A 21,879-nucleotide genomic window follows, 5' to 3' on the forward strand; every position below is an offset into this window, starting at 1 on the left:
GCTGGGGTAATAGCATCGATTGATGGGGCACGCTTCTAACTCCTACTCCCATGCCCTGTTCTTCTTCTTCGTCCTTAGGGTGTAGTATTCAGCATCCGGTCGGGTTCTCTCACGACATTCTCTGAGCGTCTTTACGTAGCTAGAAGCTAAGGAACGCATCGACCGACAGATGGAGCACGCTCCTACGCCCCTCTTCTTTTCCTTCTTCGTCACGCGGGATTACAATGGAATGTCACGTACATCGACATAACGCTCTTCTGCCTTCTTCTCCTTCTCCCAGGCCTGGACATCACCACCGTGCATCATGGTATAATTGTCATTCGACGCAGACCTGGACGGCGACGAGGAATTGGGGACATCTTAAGCTGGATAGTATACCCTCGTCATTGTTGCCGGAACAGAAATGTATACTGGCGATGTCAAAGGCAAATTTCTTAGGGTATATAAGTTCGTCTTCTACTTCTACTTCTACTCTTGCGATATCGATTTTATCAGACGAGAGGAAAGCGGTGTCTTCTGAGGACCGACGGGATAGGAGTAAAGGGAATGGAAGAAGTGGATGGGAAAGGGGTGGAAGGGAGGATATGGGAGGGGACACCGTGAACAGCAGAGTGTTGTTCGTGGGCGTGTGCATTTTCCGCTTGGATAGGGAGACGCTACAACCTGCTGTGCTGCTGATACGCCGCCGCGAACCGAAGTCCCCGGGTTGTTGCGCGTTCGCCACGACGAAGACCAGGGCGGCCACCGGGTGTGAAGAGGCGGGAAGGCAAAAGGAAAAACAGAGGAGGAAGAATCGGAGACAGACGCATGTGGTTGGTGAGTGGGAATTGCCTGGGGGAAGAGTCGTGGACGACGATTTCTGTATCTCGGCTGCTGTTGATCGGCTTGTGAGGAGGATGCTTGGGTTAAAGGTTACGAAGATCATGGTCATGCTTTCGAGTATGGAGTGGAGTTATGAGGACAGGGTTTCGGGGTGGAGGAGAGGTGGGAGAGATGGTGATGGGGAAGAAAGTGAAGGGAGTGAGAGTGATGACGATAAGGGCTTTGGTTCTTCAACGGATTGCATTGATTCCGGTAGTGGTGATGGTGATGTCGACGAAATGAGTGAAGGTGATAAAGGGCAAACACAGAGTACGAGTCAAGTTAGCGCCAGCGGTCACGGAGGCTGGAATAGGGATTCTACGTCCGTTTCCGGGTCGGTGTATTCGACCGATGAACGAATTGGCCGTGCGGAAAGTGAGTGGGATCCTAACGAAAGAGTCACGCTCAACACGGGTATGCCTGAGAATTACCAGAGCTCGCCACCCTCATCACCATGGACACTCGTTCGACCGCTATCCTCTTCCGATCCCGATCTCCGTTTCGACTCTACTTCCATCCCACCACCATTGCCGCCTAGACATCGTGGACGAGGTGGTCATGGTTATATACAAGAACATACAAATGAGCATGGGAACAGCAATATCAACAACAGGAATAATCACAAAATTAACAGTAAAAAGAACAATCACTACAATAAGAATAGAAATAATAGCGTCGCTACGTACCTGTACGACTCAGGCTCCGACCACGATCCGTCGCTTGAACCAGCACCCCTCTGTGTGCCGAGGAAACCTGTTGCGGGAGCAGCGAGAACTATAACGACTACTGAAACTATACCACTGAGAGCAGAGAAGGAAAAAAAGGGAAATGAGAAAGAGGGAGAGATAATAGATAACCCTTCCCCTTTCCGCACCCGCGGTCGAAGCAATACGGCGTCGTCCACGACATTATCGCTGTATGACGATTTTAATCCCGGGTCTGAAACTACGAGGACGAGGTCGAAATCGAAATCGAAATCAAGAAGTAGAGGAGGACTGAAACGTAACGCGCAAATGATTCCGCATGACGTCGTGCGGAAGACGTGTATGCAGTTGAATTTCGGGGTCATTGTTGACGAGGACAGTGATGGTGGTGGTGGTTTTCTTGGTGAGCGTCGTGATGATGATGATGGTTATGGCGAGGATGATGATGATCATAATGGGAAGAAGAAGAAGAGAGCTGAAAATGGGGGAGAAGAAAAGGGGGAAAGAAAAAGTCAGGAAAGAGCAGGAGCAGGAGTACAGAGAATTAAAGGGGTTGATGATGGTGATTTCGGTGGTGATATGAGAGAACGAGAAGAAAGAAAGAAAAGAGGAAGAGGACGAGAGGGTAATGGAAGTGGAAGTGGAGGTGGAAATGACTTCTTCTCCTTCGAATGGGCGACGTGCGCACGCGTGCGCGAGATGAATATGAGCGAGGATCTGAGGACTGTTGTGCTTGAGGGCTTGGGTTGGATGGCTGAGTTGAATGGACAATTCTTTTGATGTTTTTGCATGAAGGGAAGGAATGTGTGGATTTGGCGCCGGTGAAAGGAAGGAAAGGAAAAGGGAGTGGTTTTTGGTATTTTAGTATTTTGGATTTAACTATAGAGGAGATGGATATATGGTAATTAAGACTTTTGGAATTATTGCGCGAGTCGATGAGGCTTTAAGAGGCTTTGGGGAGTAGGGTGTTTAGAGTTCGTTTATTATTTATAAAGATTAATTACATTTTGAGCTAGATGCTCCCTCTCTCTCTCTCTCTATAAGATAGGGGAAGGAAGGAAAAGGGGTAAAGCGGCCAGAAAAGGGAAATAAGAACAATGTTCATGATAGTAATTTATTGTTTCTGAAGGGAATTTTTAAAAGCAGAGGATGAAATTAACAAGAATGTTTTGTGAGGCTTGTTGATGCATGAAATTGGGACAGGAAATATACATACTTGAGTAGGTAGCTAGGTAAGTGATAGCGAGATTCATCTTAGGTGTAGAGTATGAGGTTCACGATGATGGGGCTGATTTCACTTATTGGTCTATCTTGCCGCTCACTTAAGGGATTAGATACACACATATATGTAGATAAATCATAACTACATGTACTTAAATAGATGAATAATACACCGCAGTTTTACTGTTTTCATATATCTTATTACAGTATTATAGACAAGCCTATTTTTCTCTAAAGTCTGACTGAGGCATTTACTGCACCTTACTCACTCTAACGCACTGATCATATATATATATATATATATATATATATATATTGTGCAAATTCAATTTATCTAGAGAGTTGATCCTGGCGGATGTACGTGGCCCGACAGGTACGGCACAGCACAGATCGGCTATGAGAACTGGGGTCATTGAAAGGTTAAGCACAGCTGAGGCACAATGCAGCGGTATCCTGGGAGGTCTCAATGCTTATTTTTACGTATGACGATTAACTAGATGTTTCATAGATACTGTATCTATTCCAAGTACGCATAGGTATTCGTATGTAAGTGCTTATATAGGTAGGTGAGTGTATTCATAGCTAGACAAGATGGAGATAATCTGTTTCATGTAGTTAGAAGCTAGAAATGATCTACATGATACTTGTTGCTCGCTGCTGACTTACTTGCCTGTCGAACCTGTGTGTTGCGTATGTAGATGATAAGGGAGGACATGATTGAGATCTGCACATCTAGGTAAGTATGTATTACCCTGTTGCAGACTACCTATTCCTTAGGTAGGCATCAGCTTTTACACCATTACGATCGGAAGACCACCGCACCCCATCATGAAAAGGAAGGACATGAAACAAAAACCCGATAGACTTGAAGTCGTATCGCTACGTCACAGCAGATTCGGCACTTCGATCACGAGCCGTGCTTGGCTATTCTTGGTAGGTATATACCATCGGCGGCTATTGGTGATGGGGGAATTCCAAAGAGAACAAACAAAGCCAGTGTGGAGAAGAGGGTAGAATACGAGGTAGTCGAGGTGGGAAGAAAGGATATTGCGGTGGCCACACACTACACCGGAAAGAGAAGTTGGGATCGAGATTTCTGACACAGTCGGACTTTTTGATTTATCTGGTGTAATTCAGATGACTATTACCATGTAAACTAGGTATACGATGCTTCGCTGTCTCGTTATAGTGATCTCGGTACCGCTTCTCTCGAGTATAGTACACTAAGCCTAGGCAGTTAGACATGACCAATTGCTGAGTGGTACACTATGTAAGTACCTACAGTACCTACAGTACCTCCTTGCATAGCACATTGCTTAGCATGAATGCTACCTTTGATAGCATCATCACGTACACCATCTATAAGTATACCGGGTAAGTTGTTTACTATCTCGATACATTCAAGTCTACCTATACATAGTATGTATATCCTACCCGCATAAGATCTGTGCCTAGTCGATAGTGTACTATTACGGGGTATCATGATGGTGCTGCTAAATTCTGCTAAAGGTCTGCTAAGGTACAGAGGGTTCTGGGGACTTGGAGAGATGGAGATGGAGTAGGTACCTACACTAGGTACACTAAGATCCACCTCCACAAGTACTAATATACACTAGTACCTAGCACAACGGCTATCTGATGGAGAGACTTGGCAGACGATGGCTGAAAACGTTGCATCGGGGAGTTCTAATTTAGCTGTCGTGGCACGATACCTACTTATGTACCTACTTTGCATATCCTCGGTTCTTCTCTCTTGTTTGCGGCGTCAGGTACCTACCGTATAGTGACCACTATCGATATCCCTGATGATGGCGCCTGAATGTACGCCTGACAGCTTCCCAGATAGGATGTTCCCCCTGTCCAGAGAGCCCTGTGCTGCCCTGTCTTTCCCTGTTCTTTGTTCTTTTAGTGTGTTCCAGTAGCGCCACACTGGTCGTGTACTATCAACGTCCCTGCCTTCATACGAAGTCCCTTAGGTAGGTATTCAGGGCACTAGCCTCTTTCACCACACAAACCTCCTTCTCTTTCGTTTCTCCTCTCCTCCATTCCCCCCCTACCTACCTACACCTACCGACCTCATATTCATTTAATCCACCGACTTGTGCTGGGGCTCTCTCGTTTTCCCCTGCCTTCGTCAATGTTCTGATCCCGATATTACTTGAATATCGGCTTAGACCATTCAGGGACAAAAGGTCAAGATAGCTGTGGCCATACTGTAGTTAATTCTATCGTTTGCCACGTCTGTCTTCTTCACCCCTTCATTCGCTACCCCCATTCCAATCATCGTGTCGACCCGCTAGTTTGCCATCTTCGGGCCATCGTCGTTGTCGTTGTCGTTGTTGTTTCGAGTCCATCGTTTTCAACCCAACCGATCACGACACTCCAGGAACATCGTCACTCTCGTTGACAAGCCTCCTTCATCGTCTTCTGTCGTCGATTGATTAAACCAACGGCATCTGACACAACGTGCTCCATTATCTGTATATAACGCCGAATACGCCCTACGCCACTAGGCATAAGACACCTCCAAGTCAAAACTGGTGCCGGCTTTGGACTGAAACATAACATTGCTCTGAACCACTTAACCAGCCTAGCGTATCTCGCCTTTGTCTCGGCCCTCGCGCCCATTTGCGTCGTCATCACCGTGCTTCTCACCGCGCCGCCGTATATACCATCTGGTCGCGTTGTTGTGGATTAATCTCTTCTCGCCTCATTAGTATATACCTACTCATCAATAGCCCCCCACGTAATATTATAATACCAACCCCTCCGGCCTCCGGTTGACGGGCATCCATCATGGTGCCTTCAGTTTCGACCTTGGCCACCCTGGCCTTCTTCGGCACGTCGGCTGTCGTTGCTCAGAATACTCCAACTTGTTCACTAACCCAGAAGTGCCCTGAAGAGTCGCCTTGCTGCTCCCGTACGTCTTCGGCCGTCATCTGTCTGTTTCACTTAGCCGTCGATTGTGACTAACGTGGGCGTGTGTGTGTGTGTAGAATATGGACAATGCGGTGTCGGTGCGTACTGCCTCGGTGGCTGCGATCCCCGAATGTCTTTCTCTCTCGACTCTTGCGTGCCAGCTCCTGTCTGCCAGGATAAGACAATGTCCATGAAGGACACGAGCGGAATAGTGGATGTCCAAGATTATCTCGGTGACCCCTCCAAGGCCGATTGGGTATCTCAGGGTGTCCCTCTGACCTACAACGGCAACGTCATTCTAACCATGCCGCCCAACTCGGTCGGAACTGTGCTGGCCTCGACTGTCTATATGTGGTACGGAACCGTCAAGGCTAGAATGAAGACTTCGAAGGATGCTGGTGTGGTCACTGCCTTCATCCTCTTGAGTGATGTTAAAGACGAGATTGATTACGAATGGGTCGGTACCGAGCTCGATATCGCCCAGACCAACTACTATTTCCAAGGCATTCCGAACTGTAAGTATTTTGTTGTTTATGAGTCGCGGATGCGAACGTTTGGGGTACTGATGTTTGGTAGACCACCATTCCGGCAACATTACCAGCCTTTCCAATACCAATACCGAATGGCACGATTACGAGATCCGCTGGACACCCGAGAAGATCGAGTGGTATGTGGATGGAAAGGTGGGACGTACGCAACTGAAGTCAGACACATGGAACGAGACAGCAAACCAATGGAACTTCCCCCAGACCCCGGCACGTGTCCAGTTGTCCATTTGGCCCGGAGGTGCTGCTTCGAACGGAGAGGGAACCATCGACTGGGCAGGCGGCCCCATCGATTGGGACAGCGACGCCATCAAGAAGGACAAGTACTACTATGCCTCAGTCAGCGAGGTCAGCATCGAATGCTACAAGACGGACTCGGGAGCCGGCACGAACTCGGGCAAGAGCTATACGTATGATAGCTGGTTGGGCACGAATAACACCGTTATCGACGGCGACAAGAACACGATCCTCAAGTCCCTACTTGGAACAGGCCTCGACATGGACGCGGATTATCCGAGCGCTAGCGGCAGTTCTGCGCAGACCTCGATGGAGGTCGTACCGGGACTGAGTGGTGGTGGCGTTGGCACGAATGGCCAGGCCGCTGGTGAGGCCCATGGTGGGAATGGTGACAGTGGCAACAATGGTGGTTCTTCCACGCCTGCGAACGGAGGCTCGTCAGATTGTAATAGTGGGTTCTCGCAGGACTGCGGCTCTTCTGGAAATGGTGATGACTCGAATAAGAACCAGGGCGCGAGAACACAGGAACATGCGCTTGGGGCTAGCGCATTTGCTGCTCTTGTTGCTGTTGCGGGGATGCTTTGGTTGTAGAAGATGTGTGTGTTCGTGATGTGATGTGATGGGAAAGTGGGGCGGACTAAGTAGAAAAGAGGAGAGGAGAAGAGGAGGATTATATATACTAAATGAGTTGAAAGCAAGCGAGCGAGATGTTGCGTTTATTTTTATGTGTTGATTGAATGAGACTGAAACTTGAGGCATTGGAAGCGGCGCATTTATCTTTTGAGTTTGGCAGAGGGTTGTAATATGATGGGATGAGATGTACTGGGTGTAATAAATGGTGGTTTGGGTGGGTGGGTGAAGTACCTATTAATGTCTGTCTGGCTGCTCTAGCTGTACGGGTGGATGGATGATGGATATATAGATGAAATGATATGGGATGCTAGGGAATGAGATGATAATTACCTATGTGTATGTGTACTTATTTACGTATAGGCATAGGCGATGGACGTGAGGGGTTTGAGTATATATGTTACCTGTAAGTGAGATGGACTGATTGAACTAGAAGGGAGTGAATGAGTGAGTTGAGTTGAGAGCTGGAGGAAGACTTTTTTTTTTTCCTCTTCAGAAGTATATAGGTGGGCATGTATGTATGCATATATGAGTAGAACTAACTGCATAGATTATGTAGTTGGTAATTACCTACCTACCTAGGTAGTTGTTGGAATTAATTTTTTGAGTTGTTGGTTGGTTGTTAGTTCAGGTATATATACGTGGCTGATATTAAGAGATTACGAGAGTGAGGTAGGTGAGAGGCATAGCTAGAGCAGGCGGATTTGACCCCCATTTTTTAAGGTGTACGTATGTATGTACGATATATGGATGGATGTTACTGCGAATTACCTAGTAGACAGAGTGCGATCTTGTGACGGTTGTCACGAAGCGCTGCCTAGGCAGATTCCGTATCATCTGGGTAGTACTTCTTCAAGTGGGCTTGGCTTGTATGGGGCTGGCTAATTGACTCACTCCATCGTGAAGCATACTGGTGCGGAAACATGTAAAGTTGTTATCTTAGCTTCTATCTGTTCTGGTTACCGTTGATATGTTACTGCTCGCTAGCTAGCTGCTTAGTCGACCTTATTTACTTACTTGCTTGCTTACTTACGTATGTATGTATGTATGTATGTAGGTATGTAGTAGGTATGTAGGACTGACTGCCTTCCTGATAGTGACAAGTCGAATGGAACGCGATATGCGCGCTAATGGTGAAGAGGGAATGAGGTTGGGTATGTGTGAAACAATCGCGCCCCCGCGTGAGTGACGTTACAAGTAGGTAAGAGAGGTAATGTTAGCTAGCTCTGCCCTTTCTTCGAAATTTGGGGTTTCCTCGGGCCGACTAGGTTGATTGATAGATCATAGAGATTCGTTCATAGTCAGGTAGAAAGGGCCTAACCTTAGGTAAGCCAGAGGTAATACCTACATGGTAGTGTAGGTATGTACGATATTCGAAGCGCCCCCGATTGATTGAAACCTCGTTTCTCCTGATGCACCTAGGTAATTTGTCGTTGTTTGGCAGTGCAGATAACTACTGTGTAGGTCACATATTCGTAGGTGTAGGCGACTTTCTCGTCCAATCAGACTCGTCAATACGACTTGTCTTCGGACAACACAGCTGGGTTTGACCGACTGGGCTCCCTTTGTGTCGGGCGGCGCTTCAACAAGGCTGATGGGGAAATGACCGGACGTGTATGAAGAAATTGTTGGTTTTATGTACGACTGCATGCAGCGTACATTATGTTTTTCTTTCTTTAGTTGTTTGCTGTACTGTATGTTTGAGGTTTTTTGGTCCCCGGCTGTGGAAAATGATATACGCCCTCTCACCTGGTTACATGGGTCTTTTTGGTGAGCTGTGAGCCTATCGTTTCTGAGCTGTCGCGCTGTCATGCTACAGCGTCGTTCATGGCAGGGCAGAACAGAACTACCTACTATAGCTAGGGAGGGATTTATCTATCCATATTGGATTTGTTTCTTCATGGGGGCTAGAGGATCTATGCTGCTACTATACAGTATGATGATACTTGCTGCATGCCATGCCATGATGCAAACAATCCGTTGGAGGTGGCTTGTCGAATCTTGGGTGAAGAGCAAATAACAGCCAACGAAACATGAAGCTGTGATAGACCCCCCGACCGAGGGCTAGGTAGATTCTTACGTCCGTATGTGCGTCTGCGCCTATCTGATCTGTTGAATTTTGCAATTGACGTTAGCTGAGCCCTCCGGAAAGATACTTATCCTTTGCTTTGAACCACCCATGATTCCTATAATTAGCAGAGAATATAAGGGGCTCCGAGGGGCGTCCGTTGAACGACCCCAGAACCACCCGGTACCTTGACAACTTGACAAGATGTGGGTAAGGCTGTGTGTGTCTGTGGCCAGTAGCTGGCCTCTCTCTTGCCTCTGAAGCTCTGCTAAGCACCGTCGATCGTCGCTTGACCCCTGACCCCTGACCAGAATTGGCGGCTCGGCTTCCAAGTCACTAGACGCCCCCAAAATGACTGGTCCTGGCCAGTTCAAAAGGGAAGGTAGATAGGTAGATGTACGGCTAAACCGACATTTTGGTTGGAAGCGCATGAATAGAGCAAGTGATATATGTCATTTGACTGCTATATAACTCGGGTAGGATCCGCGCAACATCATCGCTTCATTCCAGTCATTTCATCCATCCACCCATCCATCTTCCCGCCCTCATCCCATTTCAATAACCGACTACCCCACAGTCTTTTACATAGGTGTTACCTATCGCCATCACAACTGTGTTGTTCATTTCTGATTTCTGGTTTCTATTATCTTATCTGGTAAGGCACCACATATTCCGAGTCATTCTTCTCGCTTTGTTAGACATCTCAAGAATAATAGAGAGAGCTTTGGACTAATCAGAGGGGTGCCTAATAGCCAATCAATTAACACCCAACTTGATTCATTCTTTGACGTGCTAGCCACCTTTTCTAAAAGACAACCCTACCAACGTATTCCCCTTCAGTTGTCTATACTTATCCATCCTTCGTTGATCGAAGAAAGAAGACCAAGAGACGAGCGGACAAAATCACTTTTGTCTGGCCATTGTGAGTACTCTCTTTATTGCCCATCAAAGAGCCTCGACAAGTCATTGTGGCGATACCTTGGATTTGTCAAGGATATCAAGCAATTTCCTCGGCGGCGACATATAAAATAGACACCACTCGGTGTCGAAGTCCTACCTACCTACCTATCGACATTTATTGACATTGATTCTAGACGAAAACATACCTGCATATTGCATAACCCCACTATTACAAAAACACAAAAGCAAACAAATCACACAGCCTTCAAGATGTTGTTTCAATCTCTCACCACTTTACTCGCTCTCGGCAGCATGGCCTCCGCTGCTCCTACTACCAAGGCTGCGGCCCGCAAACTCCTCGTCGGCGGCCCCGGTCAGCTCCTGCTCGCCAACTTTGACGGCACTACGTTCGAGATCACCGGCAAGAACCAGACAGCCGGCACCGCCCCAAGCTGGATGCGCTTCAAGGGTGCCACCAACACCCTGTACGCCGTGGACGAGAACAGCGCCAACCTGAACCTGTTCACCCTCGACCTCAAGGCCAAGTCGGACCCCAAGTACGCCTCCACCGTCGCGGGTTCAGCAGGCGTCGTATTCCTCGAGTTCAACAAGGACCAGACGCGCATGGTCGGCGCCGCCTACGGTAGCGCTACGATCGACGTCTGGGACGTCTCCGCCACCGGCGCCCCCAAGATCTTCAAGCAGATCCCTGTGAACGGCACCCTTGGACCCGGCCAGACCGCGCACCATCCTCATCAGGCGCTCCTCGACCCCACGGGCCGCTTCATGGTCATCCCTGACCTAGGCGGCGACCAGCTCCTCGTGCTCGACACCAAGGACGACAAATACGAGATCAGCGGCCGCCAGGCGCTCTTCAAGGGCGCGGGCCCGCGCCACGGCAGCTTCATCACGCACAAGACGCACACCTACTACACCGTCGCCTGCGAGCTGAGCAACAAGGTCATCCTCTTCGAGATCACGTACACCGATGCCGGGATGGCGTTCAAGGAGGTCTCGACGCAGTCTACGTACGGCGCTGGCTTCGGCCCCGCGAACGCCACGAGTGCCGCCGCCGGCACCGTCGTCGTCGCGAACTCGGCCGCCGCGAACAAGGTCGACGTGTACATCTCGAACCGACTCTCCGGAAACGCCACGGACAGCATCGCGCACTTCGTGTTCGACGCGGACAGCGTCCGGCTGGACTTTGCGAACTCGGTGTCCTCCGGGGGTATCTTGCCCCGGGACATGAGCCTCTCGAAGGACGAGAAGGTCCTGTTCGTCGCGAACCAGGGCGGCGAGAACGGCCTCGTCGCGCTCCATCGCTGCGGCGCCACGGGCAAGTTGGCGGCTAAGCCGGTGGCGGTCAAGGCGGTCAAGGAACTTGTTGCGCCGGGGCTCGAGGGCCAGGCCAACGTTGGTCCGCAGTTTGTGCAGGAGATTTAGGGGGGCAGATATGCATACCTAGGTATTTACCCATCCTAGTTAAAAGTCCCTTTTTTGTTGGACAAAGGTGTATTTATCTCATTGCATCGCATTTAAGTGGCGTTTTTGGCACGGACGGCGGGCTGGTTCTGTCATGATGCGGATGGGATTGGTGAATGGAATGGAATGAAATAAAATAAAATGGATGGGTATATCTGTAGACATTTTCAATTCAAGTAGTTACTTGATCTTTTGTGAAGAATTCGTGCGTGTTTTTCATTTTGCTTGAGATATTACTCGTGTTCTATATACCAGTCCTCATATTGTAACGTGATGCTATCTACACCTCTCGCAACACTGCAACCGGGCTATACTTAAATTTAGTGCGCATTCAGATACACAGTCCCTTGAGGACGCACTAAGAGCAAGTCACCTAGTTACCCGTCATCCTCACCAAGTACAGGTGTTAAACCAATCCTTAAGAAATAGAATTCAGCATTAAACTTACCTCGAGAACCATACCCCATTGATTGATTGGGCATCGGTCGCGTATTACCTAATAAGGAGCTCGCGTCAGTAAGGAAAGCCGAAGCTCGGCGCGGGGAAGAACTAGATTAGGTACATGTACATTAGCTGCGGATGTGGGGAAGAAAAAAAGGAAAACGAAAAGCGAGTGACGCAAGGCGATGCTTAACATCGGGTGCGTCCCGATTCGCGATATGATGGTGGTGGTAGTGTAGTGCTTTTAGGTCGTTACATGTAAGTGGGATCCTCCCCTCCGTTGCGGGCATGTTTGCTATTCACACCGATTCTACGTCTTATATCTCTTCGCCATTTTTTTATTATTTTATTTTAAGATAACTATATGGTATAGATTAGTTCTTATTTACAATATATAAGGTTGTTGCCTCCACTGGATCAATCGCGAGAATGAGCACCGACGCCTCGGAAGCCCATGAGGGCGGCGTGGGAGTCGTCGACCCTAAGTCTGACGATCAATATATCCGGTTCAGATGTCTGCCTCCTGGCGGCCCGCTGAATAGGTGGTCGCATATTATTACGAGGGAACATGATTTTCCGGCTTCGCAGGTACGTAGTAGTGTTGCCTAAGAGAGAGAGAATTGTGATTGGGGAGAGGAAAGGGGATGAAAATGGGTATGCTGATGAGATTATTGATTGCGATTATCTAGGCTATGCTTTACGGCGCGGGCGTCCCGAATGAGGATATGATGAAGAATGCGCCGCATGTCGGCGTGGCGACGATATGGTGGGAAGGCAATCCTGTGAGTTGATCTTCTGATCGGATGAGCAAATATTATATGTACTCTCATACTGACTAATTTCTGATTTGGCGCATGTAGTGCAAGTAAGCTGATTTCTCATAAACTATTCCTTCTTGTGATAAATGAATCTTTGTTATCGCCATGTTGACAATTCTAGCACACACCGTAAGCTACACATCTCTACATCTTGTTACTGTAGAGGCATGCTGATGAAATCTAGTACTGGAGTTTGGAAAGATCGTGAAAAGAGGCCTGGAGAAGCAGAAGATGCTCGCTTGGCAGTATAATGCTGTGGGTGTTTCGGATGCTATTACTATGGGTGGTGAAGGTAGGGCATTATTAACACTTGGGACATGAACCCCTATCTATCTCTGATGGACATCGTATGGTGAGGACTGATGTGGTGAGCAAAGGAATGCGATACTCCCTTCAATCGCGCGATTTGATCGCCGATAGCATCGAGACGGTGACTTGTGCCCAGCATCACGATGCGAATATTTCTATCCCGGGCTGTGACAAGAATATGCCTGGTGTTATTATGGCTGCCGCTAGACATAATCGGCCGTTCATTATGATTGTGAGGAAACTTTCCCTTCTTTTTCTCTCTCTTTCAATCAGGATTTCAATGTTGAAATAGGCTTAACTGATTTGATACCGGCAGTATGGTGGAACTATTCGCAAGGGTTACTCGAGCCTTTTGGAACGCGATGTAAATGTTAGCACTTGTTACGAGGCTGCTGGTGCTTTCTCCTATGGCACGCTTCAAGCTAAGACGAACCCTGGAGCTTCTGGGCGAACTCCTAGTGATGTGATGTCTGACCTGGAGCAACATGCCTGCCCTGGTGCTGGCGCTTGCGGTGGTAGTAAGTCCTTCTGAATACGTCTCATCTGACTGCTAGATGTGGTGCTATGAGATATATAGACAGTGCTGGATTGCACCTAGCAGTTAATCTGTTCCCCTATGTGAAATACTGATATTTTCCAAATAGTGTACACAGCCAACACCATGGCAACGGCCATAGAAGCAATGGGTCTGACACTCCCCGGATCATCCTCATACCCGGCCCTCTCACCTGAAAAAGCGCGTGAATGCGAGCGCGCAGCCGAGGTGATCAAGACGACGATGGAAAAGGACATCCGACCCCGCGACCTACTCACCAAAGAATCCTTTGAGAACGCGCTCGTCATCACCATGATCCTAGGCGGCTCGACGAACGGCGTACTGCACTTCCTCGCCATGGCCAACACGGCCGAGGTCCCGCTCACCCTCGACGACGTCGACCGCGTAAGCAATAAGACGCCGTTCCTCGCAGATCTAGCGCCCAGCGGACGATACCTCATGGAAGACCTGTACAAGATCGGCGGGACGCCGTCCGTGCTTAAGATGTTGATCAAAGAGGGTCTAATCAACGGAAACATCCCCACCGTGACGGGACGCACGCTCGCGGAGAACGTGGCGGACTGGCCTGATCTACCGCCCGATCAGCCCATCATCCGCCCCCTGTCCAACCCGATCAAAGAGAGCGGACACATCCGCGTGTTGAGGGGGAATCTAGCCCCCGAGGGAGCGGTCGCGAAGATCACGGGCAAGGAAGGACTGAGTTTCACGGGCAAGGCGAGGGTGTTCGATAAAGAGCACGAGCTGGATACTGCGCTTGCGAAGGGCCTGATCCCGCGGGACGAGAATCTCGTGCTGATTGTCAGGTACGAGGGGCCTAAGGGCGGCCCCGGGATGCCGGAGCAGTTGAGGGCTTCGGCGGCGATTATTGGGGCCGGGTTGAAGAATATCGCGCTGGTTACGGATGGGCGGTACAGTGGGGCTAGTCATGGGTTTATAGTACGTTTCTTCTCTTTTTTTTTTTTTTTGGGATTCCTTTCGTTCGTTTATTCGTTCGTTCATGTTTGCATATATATATATATATATAGTTATATGTATGTGCGTTCCATCTAATTTCTTGGTATAGGTCGGACACGTAACCCCCGAAGCAGCAGTCGGCGGCCCCATCGCGCTTGTCGAGAACGGCGATACCGTCGTTATCGACGCTGTGAGGAACCGGATTGATATTACGAATGCCGATGACGCGGTCCTGGATGCGAGGAGGAAGAACTGGAAGCCGCCTGTTCCGAAAGTGAGGCGTGGTGCGTTGGCGAAGTATGCTCGGCTTGTGGGTGATGCGAGCCATGGTGCTGTTACGGATCAATGGGGGGATTGAGGGTGTGGTGAATGAGCGGTTTGGACTGTCATCCGTCTGTTGTTTATTCTACCTGTGGAAGGGGGTTATTTATCCGTGGGAATATCTATCTATTCGTTGGTCTATATAGATAGACACTTTATCAAATCGAGGATCAGCAAGTGATCCCTCAGCTATGAGTTTCTCCAAGTATATCTCGAAGTATATACGTCACTCTGCCCATTACATATATAGCCTTGGACGCAGAGGTTATGACGAGAGTTGAATCATCAAAGTAAAATGAGACAAGGAAAGAAAAGATAATAGGGAAAACATTTGACCATCACAGGCGTTGGATACTGCCTACGTTAGTACTTGGCCATTGTGCTGACAAGTGCCCTCCGTACAGATTCAAATAATTCATTTGATAAATCTAGATATGAATACTGTAGGTTATGATTGTTTAGGTATTTTATTCAGTATTTCCTTGAGACCCTTGATATGGTAGGTCATACATAGCTTCAGGAGACATCGCCAGCTGACAGCATAAGTGTCAGATTGGTCCCAGGTGTTGTGCTTTGACACAAGTGCCAAGCAAGCCGCTAAGCCTGCAAGCTGCAGCAGGCAGGTACAGGCTATGGGCAGGTCGTCCAATCAGGACCATCGACAACGCGAACATTCCAAGTCAAAGATTCAACCCATCCCCAATTTCACAGCCTTCTCAACACTTCCCATTCATCTGAGCCGCCATCGACAGTCCAATTCTACTGAGAATGCTGTGCGCACGTAAGTTGGCCAATGCGACCCCCCTGGTGCCTCTTGTACCTCCCCTATCCTCATACTGACGCGCCAAAAAAACAGTCTCTGGTGAAGCTCCCCAGGAGCCTGTTGTCTCCAAGCTATCAGGCTCCGTCTTCGAGAAGCGATTGATCGAGAAATACATCGAAGAGAACGGCAAGGATCCTGTATCGGGCGAAGACCTCTCTCTTGATGACCTTCTTCCTATAAAATCCGCTCGCGTCGTGCGCCCGAGACCACCCACCCTTACCTCCATACCCGCCCTCCTCTCTACCTTTCAAAACGAATGGGACGCCCTCGCCCTAGAGACATATAACCTCAACGAGCAGCTGGCGCGGACGCGCGAAGAGCTTGCCACAGCCTTATACCAGCACGATGCTGCCGTTCGCGTCATTGCGAGGCTGACTCGGGAACGCGACGAGGCTCGCGATGCCCTCTCCAGAGTTACTGTCACTGCCGGTGCACCTAGTAACGGTGACGCCATGGCTGTCGATAACGAGGGTCTACCGGACGAACTAGTTGCCAAGGTGGATGAGACACAAGCAAGGTGCGTTGAGAAATAGGCCTTGTCGCTAGGCCAGAGTACAAAGCTAACAATGTTTTACCACCAGATTATCCAAGAGCAGAAAGAAGCGGTCCGTACCCGAGGGATGGGTGACAGTCGACGAGCTTACCACCTTCGCCGTCAAAACCTCCAACTCTCTACCCATCACCAAACCTACGACTCTTTCGGCTGAAGGGGGTTATAGTGCTGTTAGTGGCCTGGAGGGCGAGGTGGCTATATACTCGGTCGAGGCGGATAAGCTAGAGCGTTCCTTCACAGTCGGCGAGCCGGTAACAGACTCGATATGGGATGGCCCCAGGCTCTTCTTTTCGACCGCGAAGGGCTCAGTCAAGGTATTCGAGAGTGGCAGCGAGATTGCTTCGTTCACAGAGCATGCTGGGCCAGCTACTGGTCTTGCCATACACCCGAGCAAGGCTATTCTAGCCTCGATCGGAGCGGACAAGAGCTTTGTATTCTACGATCTAGAGAACCTCCAGAAGGCCACTCGTGTCTATACTAATGCTGGTAAGTCTTGCTACATTCATGTGAACCGCCTTGATTGCCAACTGCCATTGCTAATCATTATCCACAGCTCTGACGGCTTGTGCATTTCACCCCGACGGCCACCTCTTCGCCGCCGGTACAGGTGCGGGCGAGATCAAGCTTTTCATGACCAACACGGGCGAAGAGGCAGCTGCCTTCTCCCTCGGCGCGCCCATCCAGGCCATCGCCTTCTCGGAGAACGGCTTCTGGTTCGCTGCCACGGCCAAGGGCCAGACCACAGTCACCATCTTTGATCTGCGAAAGCAAGGCGATGCGGCACAGGCCAAGGTGCTGGACATTGGTAGTGCGGTGCAGCATCTGGCATGGGATTACTCGCAGCAGTTCCTCGCGACGGCGGGGCAGGCTGGCGTCACAGTGCAGCAATACAGCAAGGCTTCCAAGTCGTGGTCGGAACTCCTCGGGTCGGCCATCAGCAACGCGGTAGATGTGAAATGGGGACCGAATGCGGGCAAGCTATTGGTGGTGGACAGCGAAGGTGTCATCAGTGTACTGGGACCTACGGAGTCTTGAGGTTTTGATTGGTTTAGCTGACTAAAAAATAATCACGGATCGAGCGGTCTTTCGAGGTTGGACTCTATTAGCTGCGTTACGCGAGGTCGGAGGATGCATGGCGACACGATGCGGCGCGTATGTAGAGGTACCTACCTGCCTACCTGCTGTGTGTATATCATAAAATGTGAATGATACCTATCTACCTACTTACCTATCTATCCAACTATCTATTTTACATGGGACGTTGAAGTTTGGATGATAATGGAGAGGATGTCGAGTGAATTCGGTGCTGCGATTGTGATTATGAAGAGTTTGATGATCGAATGTTTCCGAGTAACCTGTCATATCTCATTTACCGCCTCCGTGCTAGTGGTACCGGAAAGCAAAGGGAGTCTGAGATTTTTTTATCTTTTTATTTTTATTTTTGTTTAGTTATTGTGAGTCTGTACTTAGTTAATATCGTAAATACATGAGGCATTCAAGTATTGTACTCTTTTCTTTCCTGATTTTTAATACTTCTTCTCCATTTATAGTAGTTATATATAATGTATAGTAATAGAATGCCACGAATAGGCGATCAGTTGGCGACTAGGATGAAGATCCGACATATGCACGAATGGGAACTATTGAACCATTTGGTTTCAGACATTTCCATTCCAATCATTGCCGGTTTACAGTATGTGCTACAGTGTATGTACATGATAGGTAGAAGTGTGCATATTAAATCAAGTATTTTGTCCATTTTGTACCTGTTGTACTGTAGGTACTTGTACTGTGTAGGTATCTGTAGGTATGTATGTATGAACGTGACTTGAGGCTGAGACTGACTTGTTTGTACAGGGCTGCAGCTCCCAAATTCCCAGCTCGCACCTCATCGCAGCTCTCTCTCCTCTCCCTTCGACCCTCATTTGACCAAACAAACATTTACTCGTGTCCCAAAGGCGACACGGTCCATTCTCAGCGACGCGTCAGTCCGCTCTCGTCGGTTCTTTGAGTGATTGATTGATTGGTCGATTCATCCCACCCGCTGATTCGATTGTCCATATCCAATTGTCCAATTGTCCAATTCTCTTGCCTTGGACACGGACGGCCTTGGACCATTGTTGCCTCGAATTATTGTGGTCCTAGATACACCTACACAGTAGTAGACAGACACAACAAAACCTTAGCTTATCCCCGACAATACCGGTCTCCTAAGCCGTCTTGCAGCCCTCTTCACGACATGGTCGCCACAGTATAATACAGACATACATGTCCTGGCCTTTACCTATTATTGTTTACATGTGCATGTAAATGTAATTTAATAACCGGAACATTCCTTCTCCATCTCTTTGCCACCACCACCTCCACCACGGCCACCACGGCCACCACACGTTTTGACCGCCGTGCCTACCCGTACCTTTTTTATTATAGTAGCCTCGCTATCAATGACTCGGAGCACCTACCACTAGCCTTATAACTGGGCCACAGCCCATTCGGTTCCTCTTACTTCTGGCCATATACAAAGGCATGGCAGAGATACCCAACTCCGATACTCCAAGCGCATACGCCTCTTCTTCTATCCCCCAATCTCCAACCCACAACCCATACGACGGCCTCTTGTCCGATGGTGATTCTTCACGAGACGGTTCCGAAGAGCACGAGGACAGCGATTTGGATCTGAGCATCGACTTAAACGACCTAGACGACGACGATCAACCTGATTCCGCCGAACAATCGCCAGGGGAAGAGGACGACGAAGACGAAGACGAAGACTTTTTTGACCACGACCTCGACTTTGACGATGACCTTGATATGAGGGACGTTGACGTCGACTTGGACTTTGGAGGATTTGGGTTTCCCGACGACTACGAAGACGACGACGACGACGAAAGGCTGTTTGTAGACGACTATCTCGACTTCCCCGACGAGTTTCACGACGACGACCAGTTCAACGTCCTACAGCAGGCATTTATACACCAGCTTGAACATCAGCTCGCGCATGAACCTTGGGGCGCTATCATGGACCACCATCCTCACCCCGCTCAGCCTGCGCGGCCCGGACCCCAGAGAGACCAACTGGTACAGGTCGAGGTAGGGGGCCAGGCGAATGCCGCTGGCGCAGCCGGAGGTTCGCGAAGACAGCAGAGGCAGCCGCCCCCCGACATTATAGATCTCACCGGTGACGACTCCCCAGAGATGCAACAACCTCGACCTCCGCGCGTCGCGCAACCAAGACAGTCAGAGAATCAAAGGAGGCTACGCTCGCAGCCACAGAACGCCCCTCCACGACTAAATCGAAGTGACGGAAGCTACGTCGATGACCAACAACATGTCATTGTCCTATCGGACTCGGATGACGAAGACCAGCCTATGCGCGCCTCGCCTAGGAGGAATCCACACCGCCACGCCCACCACCACAATCATCCCGAAAACAACATAGCCGCCCGGAATGTTAGAAACGCCAGGTTCGGCGACAACCTTCGAGAACTACCAAGGCCTGTGCAAGCACACCCTCTCAACAATGCCAACGGCAACAATAATAATAACCACCTGAATCCGAATAATACCTTTGGCCGCCTGCGTCCTTTCTCGCAACTTATTCAGAATAGCCCGCTTTTCCATCTTTTCGGTGTCAATTCCGCCTTGAATAATCACAACCATCATCACCATAACTACCACAATCACAATCATAACCCGGACGACGACATTGTCATTACTGGTGAGCGTAATGTCGGCAATTTCGGCCCTTTCGCCGGTCCACGCCATCTCCTAGGCATCGAGCCCATACACCTCGACTACGGCGCCCACCCTTTCCCCGCCATACAACCTCCTCCCATACCACCTGTTGCTCCTCCCAAGCCCGCACACGAACCCCCTAAACCCGCTAGACCTGGCTTCACCCGCGATACGGGCGAGGACGTGGTCGCTATCTGCCCTAGCTGTGAACAGGAGCTGGCGTATGATCCCGTAGATGACGATAACAATCCTTCCGGTGCAGCGCCGAAGAAATCAAGTCGTTCCAAAAAAGCTATGGCCGAACATCACTTCTGGGCTGTCAAGGCCTGTGGTCATGTAAGTAACCTACCTACCTACTTTGATGATCATTTTGTTTGCGTACTTCAATTTTAGTGGCAGCCCATGTGTCGACAGCGATTAACCTCTGCTGGTATAGGTCTACTGTAAACGATGTTTCGACAATCGTCGAGCTACTGCCAAGAGCAACGTCCAAGTAGCGTTCCGCGCAGGCGACGAGAAGAAGATCTTGTGCGCCGTCGAGGATTGCGACTCGGAAGTTAGTGGGAAAGCTGCTTGGGTGGGCATCTTTATGTGATTGTGATGATGGGTGCGGTGCGGTGCAAGAAGGACCCTACCTACCTATCTACCTACCTACCTACCTACCTACCTACCTACTTAGGCGATCGATCGAATTACCCGGCAAGGCAACGAAGTGCGGATGATTATCGTTGTTGTTGTTGGGACTGTTTAGGGGATTGCGAGGAAGGATTGTTTTTACGAAAATACCTCCGTAAATCATGAATACCCGGTATTGATTGATTGGTTTTTTCTCCCTTCTCGGCTTGAGTTTGTCCATTGAGTGAGCTAAGCCGAGGGCATTGCATTGCATGGCGTCGATGGGTGATTTCAGGGGTTAGGGGCAAGGGCTACGATGATGGGAATTGCATGGTATGATATAGTATGGAAATCAGTGGCACGGGATGGAGACGCGATGACGATGGGATGGGGAATGAATTCTATTTGGATTCATTCTTCCCCTTCTTTGACTCCGATGCACATGGTATGAGGGCATGGAATAAGGAACCTGTGTGTATGTATGGATGGATTAGCGTGAGTTTTATTATTTATACCCAAGTTTCGAAGCGTATGTATGTGTGGATTGATGGATGGATGTGGTTGTGAATGTGAATGTGAATGCAAGCGAAGGAATATTTGGGGGGAGGGGGGTTAGAAGAGATACATGAAGTGGGAATAGGGGAGGGAGAAGGGGGAGAGAGGGTGTATAGATGGATGGCCCGTTGGACCTGAATGAGTAAATAGCCTTCCTTACCTTGTCTGCGTGACCTTCGTTACTGGATGAATGAAGATACTTAGTGAACCGATGTGATGGAAAACCCTGTGGGAAGAATATCATCATGGGAAGTGAAGGGGGGTTTCTGACGCTGCGGCGTCGATACGGACCTAGACGGTCTAGTGCCTATATCACAGAGAAGATACGTAAAGCTTGGAATCTAGGCAATTCAGATTATAATGAACAACTAGGGCTGCATGAGTCCTTGACCAGCCAACTCCTTCTCGGCTGTTGGTGGCTTGACTCGACTCTATATACAACTGGTCTGCCAGCCCAGACCGCCTAGGTCTCTGGGGTCTGTTTCAAGAAGCGAAGTCTGTATAACCTCACTTTCCAACATTGCCTGCATGTCTTGAAAGATCATGAACAGCCTGCAATGGTCCTTCGTACGGCCGGAGTGCAAGGCGAACTGCATATTCAGCTGGCACAGAGGGTTGCGCGTGTAACAGGC

The 21,879-nt window shown here is 49.3% G+C and overlaps 6 protein-coding genes across 6 annotated transcripts; all 6 read left to right on the plus strand.

Moving 5' to 3' along the window:
* Positions 1 to 416: 416 nt before the first annotated feature.
* F5B22DRAFT_657659 (uncharacterized protein) lies at positions 417 to 2,360 on the plus strand (the record flags this gene model as incomplete). Its single annotated transcript, XM_047980064.1, has 1 exon — positions 417 to 2,360. The coding sequence occupies one exon, from the start codon at positions 417 to 419 to the stop codon at positions 2,343 to 2,345; it is 1,929 nt and encodes a 642-aa protein (XP_047829111.1). The 3' UTR covers positions 2,346 to 2,360.
* A 3,222-nt stretch (positions 2,361 to 5,582) lies between these two features.
* Positions 5,583 to 7,078, plus strand: F5B22DRAFT_637621 (glycoside hydrolase family 16 protein; the record flags this gene model as incomplete). The annotated part of the gene is made up of 3 exons (XM_047977468.1): positions 5,583 to 5,706; positions 5,783 to 6,220; positions 6,282 to 7,078. 3 exons carry the CDS (start codon positions 5,583 to 5,585, stop codon positions 7,076 to 7,078), a joined length of 1,359 nt encoding a protein of 452 aa, XP_047829112.1.
* Positions 7,079 to 9,985: 2,907 nt separating this feature from the next.
* On the plus strand, positions 9,986 to 12,100 carry F5B22DRAFT_296610 (putative isomerase YbhE). The gene has a single exon (XM_047970467.1). The coding sequence runs from the start codon at positions 10,356 to 10,358 to the stop codon at positions 11,526 to 11,528; it is 1,173 nt and encodes a 390-aa protein (XP_047829113.1). The 5' UTR covers positions 9,986 to 10,355; the 3' UTR covers positions 11,529 to 12,100.
* Positions 12,101 to 12,150: 50 nt separating this feature from the next.
* F5B22DRAFT_614425 (dihydroxy-acid dehydratase) lies at positions 12,151 to 15,449 on the plus strand. The gene is made up of 8 exons (XM_047975461.1): positions 12,151 to 12,266; positions 12,408 to 12,596; positions 12,698 to 12,794; positions 13,011 to 13,118; positions 13,204 to 13,367; positions 13,452 to 13,653; positions 13,780 to 14,627; positions 14,755 to 15,449. The coding sequence occupies exons 2-8, from the start codon at positions 12,438 to 12,440 to the stop codon at positions 15,001 to 15,003; spliced, it is 1,827 nt and encodes a 608-aa protein (XP_047829114.1). The 5' UTR covers positions 12,151 to 12,266; positions 12,408 to 12,437; the 3' UTR covers positions 15,004 to 15,449.
* A 191-nt stretch (positions 15,450 to 15,640) lies between these two features.
* Positions 15,641 to 17,709, plus strand: F5B22DRAFT_614426 (WD40-repeat-containing domain protein). The gene is made up of 4 exons (XM_047975462.1): positions 15,641 to 15,747; positions 15,823 to 16,306; positions 16,371 to 16,828; positions 16,896 to 17,709. The coding sequence occupies exons 1-4, from the start codon at positions 15,735 to 15,737 to the stop codon at positions 17,375 to 17,377; spliced, it is 1,437 nt and encodes a 478-aa protein (XP_047829115.1). The 5' UTR covers positions 15,641 to 15,734; the 3' UTR covers positions 17,378 to 17,709.
* Positions 17,710 to 18,521: 812 nt separating this feature from the next.
* On the plus strand, positions 18,522 to 20,935 carry F5B22DRAFT_296692 (uncharacterized protein). The gene is made up of 2 exons (XM_047970468.1): positions 18,522 to 20,413; positions 20,514 to 20,935. The coding sequence occupies exons 1-2, from the start codon at positions 18,869 to 18,871 to the stop codon at positions 20,670 to 20,672; spliced, it is 1,704 nt and encodes a 567-aa protein (XP_047829116.1). The 5' UTR covers positions 18,522 to 18,868; the 3' UTR covers positions 20,673 to 20,935.
* The last annotated feature ends 944 nt before the right edge of the window (positions 20,936 to 21,879 follow it).

This window comes from Xylaria bambusicola (genome assembly GCF_022495145.1).
Source record: "Xylaria bambusicola strain CBS 139988 unplaced genomic scaffold F5B22scaffold_33, whole genome shotgun sequence".
Lineage (NCBI taxonomy): Eukaryota > Fungi > Ascomycota > Sordariomycetes > Xylariales > Xylariaceae > Xylaria > Xylaria bambusicola.